General features: G+C 21.0%; 2 protein-coding genes across 2 annotated transcripts in view; one reads left to right on the forward strand and one right to left on the reverse strand.

The window, feature by feature from the left end:
• Positions 1-1,488: 1,488 nt before the first annotated feature.
• LOC117182190 (protein LLP homolog) lies at positions 1,489-12,360 on the forward strand. Its single transcript, XM_033375251.1, has 3 exons — positions 1,489-1,592; positions 4,589-4,759; positions 11,928-12,360. Exons 2-3 carry the CDS (start codon positions 4,600-4,602, stop codon positions 12,197-12,199), a joined length of 432 nt encoding a protein of 143 aa, XP_033231142.1. The 5' UTR covers positions 1,489-1,592; positions 4,589-4,599; the 3' UTR covers positions 12,200-12,360.
• Positions 12,272-18,638, reverse strand: part of LOC117182189 — a 97,725-nt gene continuing 91,358 nt past the window's right edge. The window contains exons 7-9 of the mRNA XM_033375250.1: positions 16,443-16,522; positions 16,165-16,272; positions 12,272-12,572 (exon numbers count right to left, since the gene is read on the reverse strand). Coding sequence (XP_033231141.1) covers positions 12,438-12,572; positions 16,165-16,272; positions 16,443-16,522 — 323 coding nt within the window. The 3' untranslated portion in view covers positions 12,272-12,437. The remainder of the gene's footprint in view (positions 12,573-16,164; positions 16,273-16,442; positions 16,523-18,638) is intronic.

Here is an 18,638-nt window from a genome sequence, read left to right on the forward strand (position 1 = left end):
TTTTCGGGTTAAAAATTAACCTGTTTTATAGAAAATTTGTCTTATAAATAGGCTTTAAAGTGTAATAATTGGATGTGATTTTTTTCTTTTTTGGCTGAAAAACCTTTATTTGTTGAAAAATTCGCCGTTGGTGAAAATTTAACTACTATTTTTAATTTTAAATTAAAGTACTTGGGTAAAAGTTGAACTACTTTGTGAAAAAGATATATATTTTGTTGTTGTTGAAAGTACATCTTTTGGTTTGAAAACGTAACTATTTTGTTACAAGTTCTTTTTTTCTGTTTAGAAATAATTTTGTGAACCGAAAATGTATTTTGGCCATTCTTGGTTGAAAATTTTACTTTTTTAGTTGAAAATTTGTATTTTTTTTGTAGAAAAATAATTTTTTGGTTTGAAATTTATTCTTTTTTAGTCGCAAAGTTATTTTATAGAAAATTCGTCTTTTGGTTTGAAACTTAATTATTTTGATGAACTTATTTTCTTTCATGACTAAAAAATATTTATATGCTGTACATGCTGTACATCTTATTTAGGAATGAAACTATTTTGTTAACAATTTTTTTTCAGAATTAACTTCGTAAACTGAAAATGTACTTTTCCCATTATTGATTTAAAATTCTTGTTTTTTAGCTGAAAATTTGTCTTTTCACAAAAAATTCCAATTATATCCTGAAAATGTAATAATTGGATGATGTTTTCTTTCTTAACTGAAAAATGTCTATTTGTGAAACATCCGCCTTTTTTATTGAAAAATTCCTAATTTTAGTTGAAAATTAAACTAGATTTAAAAAAAAAAGTATAAAATTGAAATACTTGGGTAAAAGTTGAACTACTTTCTTAAGAATCTTTATATTTCGTTGCTGTTAAAAATAGTTTGTTAAAATATATAATAATAATTTGTTAAATAATTTTTTAAAAATAGTCTGTTACAAAAAAGTTTGAAAATTTAACTATTTTGTTAAAAGTTCTTTTTTTTAGAAATAATATTGTAAACTGATATGTATTTTTCCCATTATTGTTTGAAAATTGTTTTTTTTTTAGTTGAAAGTGTGCTGTTTTTTTTGTATAAAACTAATTTCCTTGGTTTGAAATCTCTTCTTTTTTCGTTGAAAATTTGTCTTTTTTTGGTAGAAAACGTTGAAAAATAATCTTCTGAAAATTCATATTTTCGGGGAAAAAATTGAACTCTTACCGAAAATTCGTTTTTTGTCCTGAAAATATAATAATTAGATACATTTTTTCTTTCTTGACTGAAAAATATCTTTGCCGCCACTTCGATTCTTTGATTCTTTGATTCGTTGAAAATTCGCCTCTTTATGGGAAAATTCATAACTTTAGTTTAAAATTTATCTCAATGGTTAAAAATGTATTGAAAATTCGATTTTTGTTGTTGTTAAAAGTTAATTTTTTTATTGAAAATTTAAATTTTCCATCTTCGGTTGAGTTCTGCATTTGGTCGTCAGGGAGCGCTAGTGCTGTATTCCTAAATTTTAATAAACACGTGGGTTCGTGGAGTTCTTAGCGTCGTTGAACAATTTTGCAAAAATATACTTTAAAAATTATTAAATAATTATTATTAATTAGTTAAACAGGTAAGTTTTACTCCTAAGAATATTCTGAAATTAATATTTCTGTACAGACATTATTTACGAACAAGAATGTGGCTATTTCTATATTTTGAGGTTATGTTTTGTCAGAAAGGGGATATTTATTTTTTATTTATTTCCAGCAGTTTTCATTTCACATAAATAATTTCTTCATGATTAAAAACTTCAAGAGTATTCAATTTTGAGTGGAAATAAGTTTTAAAAAGTTATTAAAGTCACGATAAAGTGAGATACTAAATTTACAAGCACTCTTTTTTACATTATTTTACACTCAACTTAAAACCTTATTTCAGTAAATATTTAATCAAGGAGAATTTCAACCCTTAAAACCATTTTTTTCTTCAAATAAATGAAAAATCTATCAAACAAATAATTATATTTAAAGATTATTGACTTATTTTCTAAACTGGATAGCCATGATTTATTGAAATATAACCATTTTTTTTATGTTGATAAGAGATAGTAAGAAAAAATAAAAATACAAAAATGATTGTTAAAATAATTATTATTTGTAAGTTTTACAATTTTATCGTAAAAAATGTTTCCTTTCATAAGAACTGATTGGTAATATTATTTCAGTTTTTTAAAAATTGATTCTTTTAAGGATTTTAACATATTTCTAGAGAACTTGGGGGGGGGGGGGGGGGGGGGGGGGGATATATTTAATTTTAAGGTATTTTAAAGGATTTGAACAATTTAGAATCAGAGTGGCCACTGGACCTAGAAACCGGGAATTTTCGGAGACCGGGAAATTACAGTGAATTTATTTCTTGACCGGGAATTTTACGAATTTTAAAAAGAAAATTTTTCACAAGTTTCATTCTAACATTTTTTTAAATAATTAAAATTTAAAAAAGTTAACAATAATTGATTTGATAAAACGATTTTTAATCCGTTCCAAATTTGAGAATTTTACAGGGTGTAACTATTTGAATTCGAAAGTCTTAATACGAATTGAGATTAATTAATATCATTTATTCCGATAATTTTATTTTTAAATAACAATTTTAATGATTCGCCAAGAAAATATTTTTAATTCAAAGTTTTAGGTCTTCCTTTATATTATTTTTTATATTAAATTGAATAAATTAATTAATATATTATTTTTATTAGTTTTCTTAGTTATTAAAAATTTCACTGTTTATTTAAGACGCGTAAATTGAATAATGTTACAATTTGAAATGTTCTGTTTAAAAAACATTTTTATTTGTAAGTGAAATTGTTTATTATTTGTAAACAAAATTTGAGTAATTTCAAGAGATATTTTGTAGTTTTGAAAAGATTCAGAATTAATTAACAACTTGAAATGTTTTCAAGTAATTGAAAAGAAGTGTGTAAACATGTTTGTTTACAACTTCTAAATACATTTTAAAATTAAACGAATTTTTCATAAAACTTTTGTAAAATCCTGAAAATTAAAAAAAAAAATTCTTAAAATCTTCCAGCTTCTGCTTTGATAATTTTGGAAATCTTTTTAAATTTTCTGTTACAATAATTTTTCAAAATGAAAAATCATTTTCAATTTTCCTAGGAATCTTAAGAAAACGTTTTTATTCTTTTTAAGCCTTTCTTCTTAAAATTATTCTGTTTTTTCTACCAATAATAAGTGTTCCTATTGTTATTTATAAATTCAAATTTTAAGGATTTTTTTTTAATTTGCAGGATTTTCTAAACGTTTCGAAAAAATTTGAACAATGATTTTAAATGTGGAAAAATATAAAACCACTTCTAGATTTCTGAATATTTTGAAATAAAATTTTTAAAGTTTTTAAACGATGCCTAAACTACTTAAAATGAAAATAATTTAACTTCTAACTTGAAAAATTGTTAAGTTAAAAAAAAATTATTTTTAATTTTTTAATTTGTCTAGCTTAAAATTAATTTAAAAAATCTAATTTTGAAATTTTTCAAAGTTTATTGCTTGATGCTTTAATTTAGAGTATTGAAAATGTTAGCGTGAATTTATATTTTTGGAATTTAATTTGAAACTTTGAACTCTATAATTTATAAAAGTTCTAAATTTTGCAGTTTATCTAAATTTCATTTTAAAAAATTCAATTAAAAAGTGTTAGTACCTTTTATTTCATTCGTGTAAATTTAATTTGTTGTTTATTGCTTATTACTTTAAATGGAAAAATGTTTAGCATAGATTTCGATTTTTTAAATTTCATTGACCGTGAAAAATGTTTTGCGAACCAGGAAAAAACCGTAAAATGGCGGGGAATTTTTTTCTTCGATTAAAATGGCCGTCCTGAGAATTAAAAACAAACAATTGACGATTTCAAAGGACATACAAAAATGTCAAAACATTTCAAAAATTTTAAGTTATTTAAAAAAATTCGCATGTATTTCACGAGATTTCGTTTCAAAATATTTTAGAAATTTTAATATTAAAAATATGGTATGGATTTAAAAATATTTTCTTTTTAATATTAGAAAATAAAAACCCACGAAAATTTCAATAATTTAAAAATCATTTTTAATTATTTAAAAAAATTATTCAACGAAATTTATTTATAATTTTAAAAACAAAAATCTTACAAAATAAAATTGTTATTAAAAAAAAATCTTAGGTGAATTAAGCAGTTATTTTAAAATCTAATAAACTTTAGATGAATGATTTAATGGAAGTAAATTATTTATTCATTCAACTGACGAACTAAAATAATATTTATGTAATATCAATCGACAAGAAGCAATTATTTCTCAAATAATATAAATTAAAAAATATATATTGTATCTGAAGTTTTTTTAGAATTAAGATTATTAATTTTATAAATTCGATCTAAAGGAATAGTTAAATTTAATATAATTAATTAAATTTTATGATAATTATTAATGTTATATTAATAATTAAATTATTTTTTATTAATATAAAATCTTAAAAATTATAATTAATAGTTTAAAATATATAAGAATTATGAATGATCGTATTCATAGAAAACTAATTTCAATATTTCGCTTCGCAATATTTTTTTCAGAAGACACAAAAATGGCAAAATCGTTGCGAAGCAAATGGAGGAGGAAGTGCAAAGCAATTAAACGAGAACGTTATGGTGCTAAGGAATTAGCAAGACTTAAGAAAACTCTCGGGATTGACGAAAATGCTCCTGCCGATTCGGACATGAAAGAAATTTCGGAAATTGCGACTGGTAATATTTTATTTTTTTTAAATATTCAATTATTTAACTTTACTAGTTTAAAATATTTTTGAAAATTTCAAATATTCCAAATTAAAATTTGAAAAAAATGTTCGTCTGCAAGAAAATAGTTATATTTTTAAACAAAAAAGATTAATTCTCAGCGAAGAATTTAATAATTGACATTTCAATCCAAAATATTGTTATTTTAAATAAAATTAGATGAATTCACTCAAAAAAGAAATTTTCAACAAAATATATAAAAAATTTCTTTACAAAAAAATAATAATTTTAAATCAAGAAGAGTTAAATTGATTTTTAAACAAATAATTTTTAACAAAATAGTTTAATCCTCAATAAAAAAGATGAATTTTTAAGCAAGAAGATTAATTTTTTCTAAAAAAGAATTTATAAAATATTTATATTTTTACCACAAAAAGTTGAATTTTAAAACAACATGATGAATCTTCAACTAAAAACAGTGATTCTTCAACCAAAAAAGATGAATTCTCGAAGAAAAATGTAATATTTAATATTAAAAGTAAATAAGATTTTAATTTTATAAAAAAAATTGAATTCGACCAAAAAGACGAATTTTGAATAAAATAGTTGAATTTTTAACCAAAAATGAAAAAAAAAATTAGACAAATTATTATCTTTTACAAAATATAAATTTTGAATAACTGCTTATTTTTTAAGGTTCTTTGTATGATTCTTTCAAAATTGTATAAACATAATTTTCCAATTTGTCTCGAATAAATTCAAAACGATTTTTAAAGATTTCAGATATTTCGAAAAAATTTCTAATTTTTTTTGTTTGTATTTTATAGGAATTTACTAAATTTAAGTATAAATTTTGAGCCAGCTTAAAAGATATTTAAATATTTTTGGCGCTTCAAAAAATCTAATGATTTTTTATATATTTTCTAAAGTCACTCAAAAAGTTTTAATATTTTGTATTCTTCAAAACTTCTGAAATTCCGAAATATCTTTTATACTGATTTTAATTATTCCTAAAATTGTCCAACAATATTCCGGATTCGTTCTTAAAAATTTTTCAAATCTTAAAACCTATCAAAATTAAAAAAAAATTAAAAAATTTCATTCCGAAATTTAGAATGATCTACATTTTCAAATGTTTGTTTTTTTTCGAAATTTTCTGATAGTTATAAAATATCTTTTAAACTAGCTCAAATTATTCTTATAATTGTATTAAAATATTTCGGATTCGATTTTGAAAATTTTGAAAATTATTCTCTTCAAATTAATTTGTCAAAATAATCACTTTAAATATTGTCAGAACTCTTAACAGCATTTTTGTAATTATGTTGAAACCTTGAAAAATATTTTAAAAAGCTTTAAAATTTAATTTCGAAACCTTAAAAAATCTACATTTCGTTTTAAGTTTTCTGAAATCTTTTCAAATTTTTAATTTATTAAAAATGTTTTTTTAACTTCTAAATATCTTTTGAAGTGCTTCGAATTTTTTCTAAAACTTCGAAAAAATTCTGCAAAATTAAAAAAATCCTTAAAGTATCTCAGATTATTTCTTTTTTACAATTTTGATAATCTTTTGGAATGTTTCAAAATCTTTTTAAATATTCTCTTAAAATAAAAACTTTAAAATCTTTAAATAAATAAAATTTTCAAATGTTTAAAAAGCGCCTACATATTTGGGTTGGAATATTCTTTAATCTATATTTTGTTTTAAATTTCTTGAAATATTTTAAAGTTAAAAATGTTTATTCAAAATATTATTTAGAAATTTTCAGATGTCTAAATTTTGTTTCAAGTTTTCTGAAATCTTTACAAATTTTAAATGTATTAATTTTTGTTTAACTTCGAATTATCTTTTGAAATGATCCGAATTTTTTCTAAAATTTTGAAGAAAAAAAATTTCTTTCAAAATGCTTAAAAAGCTGCTAAATTTTTGGGTTAGAATATTCATTAAACTTCGTTTCTAAAATTTTTTAATCTTGCAAAATTGAGAAATTTTGCTTTATAATCTACGACATTATTTTCCGAAATTCTAGGGTATCATTTGAAATGCTTTAAATTATTTTAAAATATTATTTTAAAATTAATTTGTCAAAATAAGAAATTAAAAATTAAACGAGATTAAAATTATTTAATTTTTTTTATAGATTACAATTAAACAAAAAAATTAGATTCTTTTCAAGAATTGTGAAAGGCTTCAAAAGAATAAAAACATTTTATTATCTAAAATTTAAAAAAAATCTGCAAAATTATTGAAAAAGTAAAATATAAAAAAAAGAGTTCATCTGCAAGAAAATAGTTAAATTTTTAAACAAAAAAGATGAATTCTCACCGAAAAATTTAATAATTGACATTTCAATCCAAAATATTGTTATTTTCAATAAAAGCAGATAAATTCACTCGAAAAAGAAATTTTCAAGAAATTAGTTAAATCCAGTTTGATTTTTAACCCGAAAATATGAGTTTTCAACCAAATATATAAAAAATTTGATCAAATGATTAATTTTCCACTAAAAAATGAATTTTCAACTAATATGAAAAATCTTTAAAAATTTAGAAATTGTTTTTAAAATCTGCAAAATTATAAAAATTGTCTTAAATTATTTCACTTTTTTTTTTAAATTTTGATGATCTTTTGGAATTTTTAAAAATCTTTTGGAATATTCTCTTAGAAAAATTTTCTAAAATAAAAACTCATTTATTTTCAGGAATCTGCAAAATTTTTGGGTTAGAATCTTCATTAATCTTCGTTTTGTTTTAAATTTGTTGAAATCTTTCTAAGTTGAAAATTATTTTTGTATCTTTTTAAAACTTTGAAATAACTCTTAAACTTATCCGACTTTTTTTTTAAATTCTGTAATCTTGCAAAATTTAAAAATGTTGCTTTTTGATCTCCTACATTCTTTGGCGAAATTCTAGGAAATCATTTGAAATGTTTTAAAGTGTTTAAAAAAAATTTTCTTATTATTTTTTCAAAAAAAAAAATGAATTAAATTTCTAGTTGAAATCGTAAAAAAGAATTTTTATGATCTTAAAATCTTTAGCCTTGAAAAGCTTCAAAATTTTATTTCGAAATCTAAAAAAAAATTCTTAAATCTACGTTTTGTTAAAAATGTTTGGAAATATTTGAAAATGATGAATAATTTAAAACTCTTTTCAAAACATTTAAAGCTTCAAAATATATTTTAAAATAATTAAAAGTTTCTCTAACGTTTTTTCAAAATCCTTAAAAAAATAAAAATGTTTAAATTTTTTAATTTATTAACAATTTTTTTTCAGATTCTTTTTCCACAATTTTGATGATCCTTTGAAATTTTGTCGAATCTTTTTAAATGTTCTCTTAAAATAAATTTTGTAAAATAAAGACATTTATTCTCAGAAATCTGAAGATAATTTTTGTATTCCTTTGTAATCTTTCAAAGTGCTTAAAAAGCTGCTAAATTTTTGGGTTTGAATACTTATTAATCTTCGTTTTGTTTTCAATTTGTTTAGATATTTCTAAGTTTAAAATTATTTTTTTATTTTTTCAAAACTTCTAAATAACTCTTAAAGTTATTCGACTTTTTTAAAATTCTGTAATCTTGCAAAATTTAAAAATGTTGCTCTTTTATCTCCTACATTCTTGGCCGAAATTCTAGGAAATCATTTGAAATATTTTAAAGTGTTTAAAAAAAATTTTCTTATTATTTTTTCAACAAAAAAAAATCAATTAAATTTGTAGTTGAAATCGTAAAAAAGAATTCTTATGATCTTAAAACCTTTGGCCTTCTTGAAAAGCTTCACAATTTTATTTAGAAATCTAAAAAAATTGTTTAAAATCTGCATTTTGTTAACAATATTTGGAAATATTAAAAAATGATAAATTATTCAAAACTCTTTTCAAAATTTTTAAAGCTTCAAAATATATTTTGAAATAATTAAGTTTTTTTTTTAAATCCTGCAAAAATAAAAACTGTTCTCTTAAAATCAAAGCTTAAATAATATTAAAGATATTGTAAGTTTTTGTTTATAATTTCATTTTTCTTATCTCTTTGAAAGTGTGAAAAATTTACAAATTATAGTATCGTAGAAAAATCTTAAGAATGTAATTATTTTCAAAAATTAAAAAACATTCAGAAAATAAATTTTCCTGACAATTAAAATTACTCATTTGGAAAATTTAATTCACTCAATCGATGGGGCAGAAAATTCGTAATCTTTACTAATAAATCAGGGTGGCCGCTGGACCGGAAAACCGGAAATTTTTTGAGACCGAGAAATGACAGTGATTTTTTTGACCGGGAATTTAAAAAATTGGCAGAAGAAAAATCTGTCCCACGTTCGATTTCAACAGTTTTTAAACAATTAGTTGAATTTTTATGTTTTTCAATTATGCTATTATTTAGCTTACAATGCGTAATTCAAATTTTTTTGCTTTAAAAATTTTCCATTAGATTTTTTATTTTTAAGCTTACATTTTTAATTTAAAGAATTTTTAAATGCTTACCTAAAGACTTCAACAAATAAAAAATAAAAGCCTTTGATTTTGAAAATTTTTAATAAAAAACATTTTTATTTAATAAATAAATAATTTTTTTTAATTTACCTGCACTTTAAGTAATAAAAAGTGAACAAAAACGATTTGACACAATGATTTTAAATCAATTCAAAATTTAAGAATTTTCAGATTTTAACATTGAAACTTGAATGTTTTCAATTTGAAAGTCTTAGTAAAAAAAAACTTCATAATAATAATATATTCTCAATTAAAGGATTTTATTAAATTCAAAATATTTTTTCAGTTTAAAATATTCAATTTTTAACCCATTAAGTTTGAAATTTTTAATTAAAAAAAATAATTAATTATTGAATATTTAGTAATATTTGAATTTTCATTAAAGATAAGTAAATTGAAACCAAATATTTAAAAGTAAAGAATTTTTACCTGAATTGTTTGACATAAAAAGCCTGGAATCGTTAAAATTTCGAAGAACCTTTAAACTTTGAACGTTACAATTTTAATTGTTGTATTTGAAAAATGCTTAATTTGTAAGTAAAATTTTTTTATGTTGATGTATAATTTAGAAATGAACATTTGTAGAAAAAGTTTGAGTAATTTTAAGAAATATTTAGGAGTTTGAAGAAGATTAAAAATTATCATGGAATTTTTAGAGATTTATCTTAAAATCTTCTAGAATCTTTTTTGAAAATTTTGCTTCAATCTTTGAAGAACTTTTTAAATATTCTCTCAAAATAATTTTTCAAAATGAAAAATTATTTTGAATTTTCCTATGAATCTTAAGAAAATGTGTTTATTCATTTTGAAGCCTTTCACAATTCTTGAAAAGAATCTAATTTTTTTGTTTAAAATCTGCAAAAATCTACATTTTGTTTTATATTATGTTACCATTTTAAGTTTTACATTAAGTTTGAATTTTTTCAAAACTTCTACATATCTCTTAAAATTACTCAAATTTCGCCTACAAATAATAAATTTTCAATTGTTATTTATACATCCGAATTGTAAAGAAATTTTCTAAAATTTGCAGGATTTTCTGAAAATTGTAGAAAAAATTCAATTAATTTTGACAGATATTTAGAAGTTCTGAAAAAATTTTCAAAATAATTAAAGGATTTTATTAAGTTAAAAATATTTTTTCAGTCTAAAATATTCAATTTGCAATTTTCAATTTAAAAAAGATGAATTATTGAATATTTAGCAATATTTGAATTTTTATTTAAGACAAGTAAATTGAAACCAAATATTTACAAGTAAAGAATCTTTAACTGAAATGTTTGACATAAAAAGCCTGGAATCGTTAAAATTTCGAAGAACCTTTAAACTTTGAACGTTACAATTTTAATTGTTGTATTTGAAAAATGCTTAATTTGTAAGTAAAAATTTTTTATTTTGATCTATAATTTAGAAATGAATATTTGTAGAAAAAGTTTGAGTAATTTTAAGAAATATTTAGGAGTTTTAAAAAGATTAAAAATTATCAAGCAAATTTTAGAAAGTTTTCTTTAAATCTTCTAGAATCTTTTTTGAAAATTTTGTTTAAATCTTTGAAAAACTTTTTAAATATTCTTTTGAAACAATTTTTCAAAATGAAAAATTATTTTGAATTGTCCTATGAATCTTAAGAAAATGTGTTTATTCTTTTTGAAGCCTTTCACAATTCTTGAAAGGAATTCAATTTTTTTGTTTAAAACATGCGAAAATATACATTTTGTTTTATCATTTCATCATTTCAAGTTTTACATTAAGTTTGAATCTTTTCAAAACTTCTGCATATCTCTTGAAATTAGTCAAATTTCGCCTACAAATAATAAATTTTCAATTGTTATTTGTACATCCGAATTGTAAAGAAATTTTCTCAAATTTGCAGGATTTTCTGAAAATTGTAAAAAACATACAATTAATTTTGACAGATATTTAGAGGTTCTGAAAAAAAGTTCAAAATAATTTTAATTTAAAACAAATTTAAAACAACTTATAGATTTCTCACGGTTTTTAAATAAAATTTCGAAACTTTCTAAGGATGTTTAAACTATTTAAAAAGAAAATAATTGAGTTTCTGATTTAAGAAGTTTTCAGTTGAAATTTTTTCAATTTTTTAATATTTAATGTTTCTAGCTTCAAATTCCCCACAATTATATACTTTTGAAAATTTTAAAGTTCATTGATTGATTTTTTCATTTAGAGCATTGAAAATTATAACGTGAATTTATATTTTTTCATATTAATTAATTAATTAATTAAAAAACTGTTAAGTTTCAGTTTTAAAAGTTCAAAATTTAACAGTTCCACTTTGAGTGCTTTCATTTAAAGTTCAATTTTTATTACCTCAAGTGTAAAATTTTGTAGCTTTAGTGTTCCATTTTTTAAATTTCATTGACCGTGAAAAATGTTTGAGAACCAGGGAAAAATCGGGTGTTATGAATAAAATCCTTTTGTCATTTAAAAATATTTGTTTAGAAAGTTAAGAACAGGATTGTTGCTTTTATTATTAATGAATGATTTACTATGTAAATGTTCTCATAAGAAATAAATTTTTATAATTAAAATTCACTATGCAACCAATCATTTAATCATTAAAAATAAATAATAATTTATTAATAAAACTTAATAGTTTAATAACAATAATTACAAGATTTTTGAGAATTTTCAACTTAAAAATTTAACTTAATTTCCGATTTGCAGTTGTGGACGCTAAAATAATAAAAGAAGCTGCACAAGAAAAAGCAGACGCCGCCGAAAAATTGGAAGTGATGGACGAAGATGGCAAGAGAGTTTTCAGCTCAAAGACAATGCGCGACCAGCATGGAAATTATCCAATTTGGATGAACAGAAGGAAAATTTTGAAGAACAAAAAAGGAAGGGCAAAGGCCAAAAAAGCCACAGCCAATAAGACAAAAAGATTGAGTCGAAAGGAAAAAAAGAAGCTACAGGCAAAAGCTACACAGTTAAAATAATTACAATATTCAACAATTATTCCACGATATTCTGTAGATACTTTTTCGGATTCGAAATTAAAATGAGCAGAGTTTTGTTCATTAAATACTTTTGTATTTTATTACAAAGTTTAATGTAAGTAGACTTTAATTATTAAATATACATAAAGTAAATGCAAAAATGACAGGGACTCTGACATTATTTTTTCTTTTTCTTTTGGTTCTTCCTCGTAAAATTATTTTGGTTGGCAGTAGAATTTCAGGATCTGCAACGTATCCTCAATCTGTTTTCTAAATCAATAACACGATTCGTTAAATGTTGTATTCTTCTCGTCTCGAACTCAAATTGTTTCAGTTTGCCCCGCATCTCGTAGATTTCTTGTTGCATGAGTTGCTGGAAAGAAAAGAAAATAGAATTTTTTATTTTTGAAAAAGATTTTCAAGAGAATTTTCTAGGAAAAAATAATGTTTAATACAAAATAATACAAATTAAATAGTCTTACGTTTATTTTTATAAGTGTAAAAATATAATTTTATTATTTTAATTAAATAATCTTTATACAATTTTTTTACAGAATTTATACATAATATTAGGAAAATTCTGATTTAGTTCAGAAGATATTACAGGCTTTTAGATGTTTGTAAGAAATTTAAAAATGTCTTATCAATTTTCGGATATCTTTTTAACATTAAAAATATTTTCAATCTCTTTACAACTTCTGAAATCGCTAAATATATTCTAAATTGATTCGGAATTTTTCCCCAAATTTATTTCAAAAATTCTGCAAAATTACCAAAATTTCCAAATTCTTTGTTTTTACAATTTTATAAATCTTGTGAAATATTTTTAAATATTGTCTTAAAATTAGTTTTTCAAAATAAAAAATCATGTTTAATTTTGCTACGAATTGAAAGAAAATTTTTGTGTTCTTTTGAAACTTTTCAAAACCTTTAAAAAGCTTTTTTTTGAAAATTTCAAAAATCTGCATTTTTTTCTTTTCAAAACTCTTGAAACTTCTAAATATCTTAAAAAAATCTACATATATTTCCTAAAATAAAAAATGGCCTTAATATTCTCCAGATTATATTTTGAAAATTTTTGAAATTTCTTTGAATAATTAATATAAAAAAATATAAAAATTATTTTTAATTTTTCTAGGAATATAGAGAACAAAAATTGTTCTCTTGAAAACCTTCAAAATTCATAAAAAGTTTATTTTTCCTGAAATTAAAAAAAAAGTACCTTAGAATCTTCCACGTCCTTTTTTAAAATTTTGGCAATCTTTTGAACTGCTTTGAAATCATTTTAAATATTCTATTAAAATTAATTTTTCAAATTAGAAAATAATTTTAATTTTTTTAGGAAACTAACAAAAATTTAATTCACTGGAAACCTTGAAAAAGTGGTAAAGTTTTTTTTTTAATTTACATTTATTCGGAAAATTTTGAAATTTAATATTTTTTAATGTTGAAATTTAAAAATCTAAATATATTTAAAAAAATTTATTTTATTAAACTTTCACTTATTTTTTTTAATTAACCTATTTCAAGATTCTTATTAGAAAATTTGGAAAATCTGATTAATCAGTTTTGAAATCTTTTTAAATATTCGCTTAAAATTAAGTTTTCAAAATAAAAAATTATTTTTTATTTTGCTAAGAATCTATAGAAAAATTGATTATTCTTTTGAAACCCTCAACATTCTTAAAAAGCTTTTTTTTCAAAATTTCAAAAAATCTACATTTTAGGCAAAATTTTTGCAAATCTTAAAATTAACTTTTTTACTAAACCTTTTAAATATCTTAAAAAATTATTCGGTAAAAAAAAAGACATAAAAAATCAGCTTAAAATATTCCAGATACTTTTTTGAAAATTTGGGCAGTATTTTAAACTGTTTTGAAACCATTAAAAGTTTGCCTAGGGATCTAGAGAGAATTATTTCATTTTCTTGAAACCCTTCAAAATTCATAAAAAGGTTATTTTCAAAAACTTTTAAATACAGTATTTTTTGCGAAATTTGTTAAGAGCTGGAAATTAAATTTTTTTATAATTTTTCCAAAACTTCTAAATGTTTTAAAAAATTATTCCATTTTGTCCTAAAATTAAAAAAAAAATGCCTTAGAATCTTCCACGTCCTTTTTTGAAATTTTGGCAATCTTCTAAACTGTTTTAAAATCATTTTAAATATTCTCTTAAAATTAATTTTTCAAATTAAAAAATAATTTTTTTTTGTTTACGAATTTAAAAAAAAATTGTCATTGTGTTGAAACCTTGGAAAAGTTTTGTTTTAATTTACATTCATTCGGAAATTTTTTTAATTCAATATTTTTTAATGTTGACGAAATTTCAAAACTTTCTAAATATATTTTAAAATAAAAAAAATTTATTTTATTATTTAAACTTTCACTTATTTCCTTTTCAATTAACCTACTTCAAGATTCCTATTAGAAAATTTGGAAAATTTTATTAATCAGTTTAAAAATTTAAAAAAATATTTGCTTAAAATTAAGTTTTTAAAATAAAAAATTATTTTTGATTTTACTAAGAATTTATAGAAAATTTAATTATTCTTTTGAAACCCTCACAATTCTTAAAAAGCTATTTTTTTCAAAATTTCCAAAAATAGGCATTTTGGGCAACATTTTTGCAAATCTTAAAATTAACTTTTTTTAAAATCTTTTAAATATCTTGAAAAATTATTCGATTTAAAAAAATTTAAGACATAAAAAATTAGCTTAAAATATTCCAGATACTTTTTTGAAAATTTGGGCGGTATTTTAAAATGCTTTGAAATCATTAAAAATTTTCCTAGTTTTATTTTTTCGAAAATGTAAATTTTTTAAATATTGCAATTTAAGTCTTTTGAATATAATAGTTGATTTTTCAATAAAATGCGTAAATTTTCCCAAAATAAGATTAATTTTCTACCAAAAAAAGAAGAACTTTCAACGAAAGGAATTATTCTTCAACAAAAAATTACTTTTTGAATTTTCAACGAAAAATTTAATAGTTTATTGTCAATCTAAAAATATTCTATCTTCGAATTAAAGAACATTTGCAAATTTTATAAGAAAAGATGCAATTTCTACTAAAAAATTTAAAACCAAGAAGAAGAATTTTAATAAAGTTTTGAATTTTTACTTCACAGAATTTTACAACATTTTAGGAAAAACTTGATTTAATTTGAAAGATATTCAGGACTTTTTGACGGTTGGAAAAAATTTATGAATATTTTACAAATTTTCAGAAATCGTTTCATGATTTAAAATATTTTTAACCTCTTCTAAAATTCCAAAATATCTTTTTAATTAAAAATAATAAATAATCTTTAATAAACTTAAAATTTGATTTTGAAGTCGTTGAAAATCTACATTTTGTTTTAAGTTTTTTTAACTCTTTTTTTTAAATTTTAAGTTATTTTTCAAACTTGATAGAAACCTCTGATTTTAAATATGCGACTTTTTCCTAAAATTTTGAAACAATTCTGAAAAATTAAAAAAAATTGCCTCGCAGAATATTTATTTATATTTATGATATATTTATACTTATACATTTATAATCTTTTGGAATGTATTGAAACCTTTTTAAATATTCTCTCAAAATAAATGTTATGAAATAAAAAATCGTTAAGAATTTTCACAGAAATCTAAATACAATTTTTCAAATCTGTTGAAAGATGACAAAATTTTTGAGAAGCCTTCAAATTTTTTGTTCAAAATTTTAAAACATCTACATTTTGTTTTCAATTTGTTGAAACCTTTTTAATTTTAAAATTATTCTTGTATCTTATTAAAACCTTTATATTCAGAACAGGATTGTTCCTTTTATTATAAAAAAGTCATTTATAATTTAATTTTTTTAGAAATAAATGTTTGGAATTAAAATTCCTCATTTGGAAATTCCGATTTACGAAATTCCAGAAAATTCAGAAGAAAAAACTGGGAATTTCGTTTAATAAATTTGATTAGGGAATTGTATATTCATACCACATTTTCAACTGTTCGTTTCATTTCGTTGATACTCTCGACTGCTGAAGACAATTTCAGGTTCATGTCTATTGATTCTATTTCCCTTTTCTTTCCACGAGCGAATTGCTGTGGAAATATTAATTTTTATTGCTTAATTTCTTTTATAATTTATTTATAATTATAATAATTGTAATAATTAAAAATTAATAAATAATAAATAATAATTAATTAAAAATTAATAATAATAGTTATAATAATTTTTAATTAATTGTTATATTAGCTGGGCTCGCAGTTACCTTTTCAAGTTTAGTAAGTCTCTTGAGAATCACTTCATAGTCGCGATCTTCGTTATCATCGCCCACTTCATTTTCAGTATCTATAAAATTTGAAATTTTAGTTTTGGGGCTGTACTTAAATTACGTAAAAAAAGACAAAAAAATATTTCTAGCCCACCCTTCTCACTGTAATTAATTTTTAGATTCCAGAAATGTTTTGATAGTCAGAAAACTTCATTTTCAAAATTCTCTGATTTTTCATTTTCTTTGATCATTATTACTTAAATACCAGTAGCATTTTAATCGTGTAACACTTTTAAAGTAGAATCTTTTAGAAAAGAAATAAAACAGTATTTTAGATACAAATTTAAAATTTTCAATTTGAGTAATTTATTTTTTAAAAAAGTGTCTTCTACTATAAAAGATGGGTTTTTAAAAAAAGATTTGAATTTTCAAGAAAATAATATTTTTAACATAATAGTTGAATTTCCAGCCTAAAAAGATAAATTCCCAACAAAAAATGTCGATAGTTTATATTTCAATCAAAAAAGATCAAATTCATACAGAAAAAAGAGAATTTTATATCCAAAGAGATGAATTTTCAGAAAAAAAAACAGTAATTCTACACGAAAGTGATCCATTTTTAACCAACAAAAATGAAATTTGAAACAAAGAAAACTACTCTTTTTTTATAAAAGAAGGAGAATTTACAACTAAAAAAGATCAATCTTAAAAAATGGAAAAGTTACATTTTCAGTTAAAAAATTAATTTTATACAAAAAAGGCTTCTTCACTAAGCAGTTAAATTTTTAACCAAAGACATAAGCCTTTAATCAAAAAAATTAATTTTTAACAAGTTGTTGAATTTTCAAGTCGAAAATATTTTTTAACAAAATAGTTAAACTTTCAAACAAAGACATCAATTTTCAACTAAAAATTTAAATCTTCAAGAAATAAAGGAATAATTATTAATCAAAAAGTTGTCTTTTCATACGAAAAAAAATTCGACTAAAAGAGATGAATTTTCAAATGAAAAAAAAGTATTTTTAAAAAAATAGTTGAATTTGAAACAAGAAATAAGGTTCTACGAAAAAAAATTAATTTTTAATACAAAAAGGCGATATTTTAACCAAAAACAGGGTGGCCGCTGGACCGGGAAACTGGGAAATGACCGGGAATTTTTTGAAACCGGGAAAAACTGGTAAATGACAGTGAATTTTTTTTACCGGGAATTTTACAAATTTGTAAAAGAAAAATCTGTCCACGTTCGATTTCTACAGTTTTTTAATAATTAGTGAAATTGTTATTTTTTTAATTATGCTATTATATTTTTTTTACTTTAAAAATTTGCCATTTAAATTTTTTATTTCTAAGCTTACATTTTTAATTTAAAGAATTTTTAAATGCTTTCTTAAAGACTTGAACAAATAAAAAATAAAAGCCTTTGATGTTGAAAATTTTGGATAAATAATATTTTTATTTAATAAATAAAATTTTTTTTTTTAAATTATCTGTAATTTAAGTAATAAAAAGTGAATAACGTAGAAACATGGAATCTTTGAAATTTCGAAGAGCCTTTAATTTTTAAGTGAAATTTTTGAATTTTGATGTATAATTTCCAAATGAACATTTGTAGAAAAAATTTGAGTAATTTTAAGAGATATATAAGAGTTTTAAAAAAATTAAAAATTATCATGCAAATTTGAGAAAGTATTCTTAAAAACTTCTAGAATATTTTTTGAAAATTTTGTTTATCTTTGAAAAACTTTTTAAATATGCTCTTAAAATAATTTTTCAAAATGAAAAGTCATTTTTAATTTTTCTAGGCATCTTAAGAAAATGTTTTTATTCTTTTGAAGCCTTTCACGATTTATGAAATTACTCAAATTTCGCCTACAAATAATAAATGTTTAATTGTTATTTGTACATCCAAATTGTAAAGAAATTTTTTGAAATTTGCAGGATTTTCTGAAAATTGTAGAAAAAATTCAATTAATTTTGACAGATATTTCGAAATTATGAAAAAATTTAAAAAATAATTTTTAATTTAAAAAAACTTCTAGATTTCTCAAGATTTTAAAATAAAATGTTGAATTTTGGCAAGGATGATAAAACTATAAAAAAAATTGAATTTCTAATTTAAAAAGTGTTGAGTTAGAATTTTCTCAATTTTTCAATATTTGATGTTTCTAGCCTAAAATTCCTTAAAATTATAAA

This window comes from Belonocnema kinseyi, chromosome 10 (genome assembly GCF_010883055.1).
Source record: "Belonocnema kinseyi isolate 2016_QV_RU_SX_M_011 chromosome 10, B_treatae_v1, whole genome shotgun sequence".
Taxonomy (NCBI): domain Eukaryota; kingdom Metazoa; phylum Arthropoda; class Insecta; order Hymenoptera; family Cynipidae; genus Belonocnema; species Belonocnema kinseyi.

Excerpts from the sequence above, each read along its gene's own strand:
- LOC117182190 (XM_033375251.1), top strand. The coding sequence starts at position 4,600 with ATGGCAAAATCGTTGCGAAGCAAATGGAGGAGGAAGTGCAAAGCAATT. Across the intron at positions 4,760-11,927 it reads AATTTCGGAAATTGCGACTG|TTGTGGACGCTAAAATAATA; the intron begins GTAATATTTTAT and ends TCCGATTTGCAG.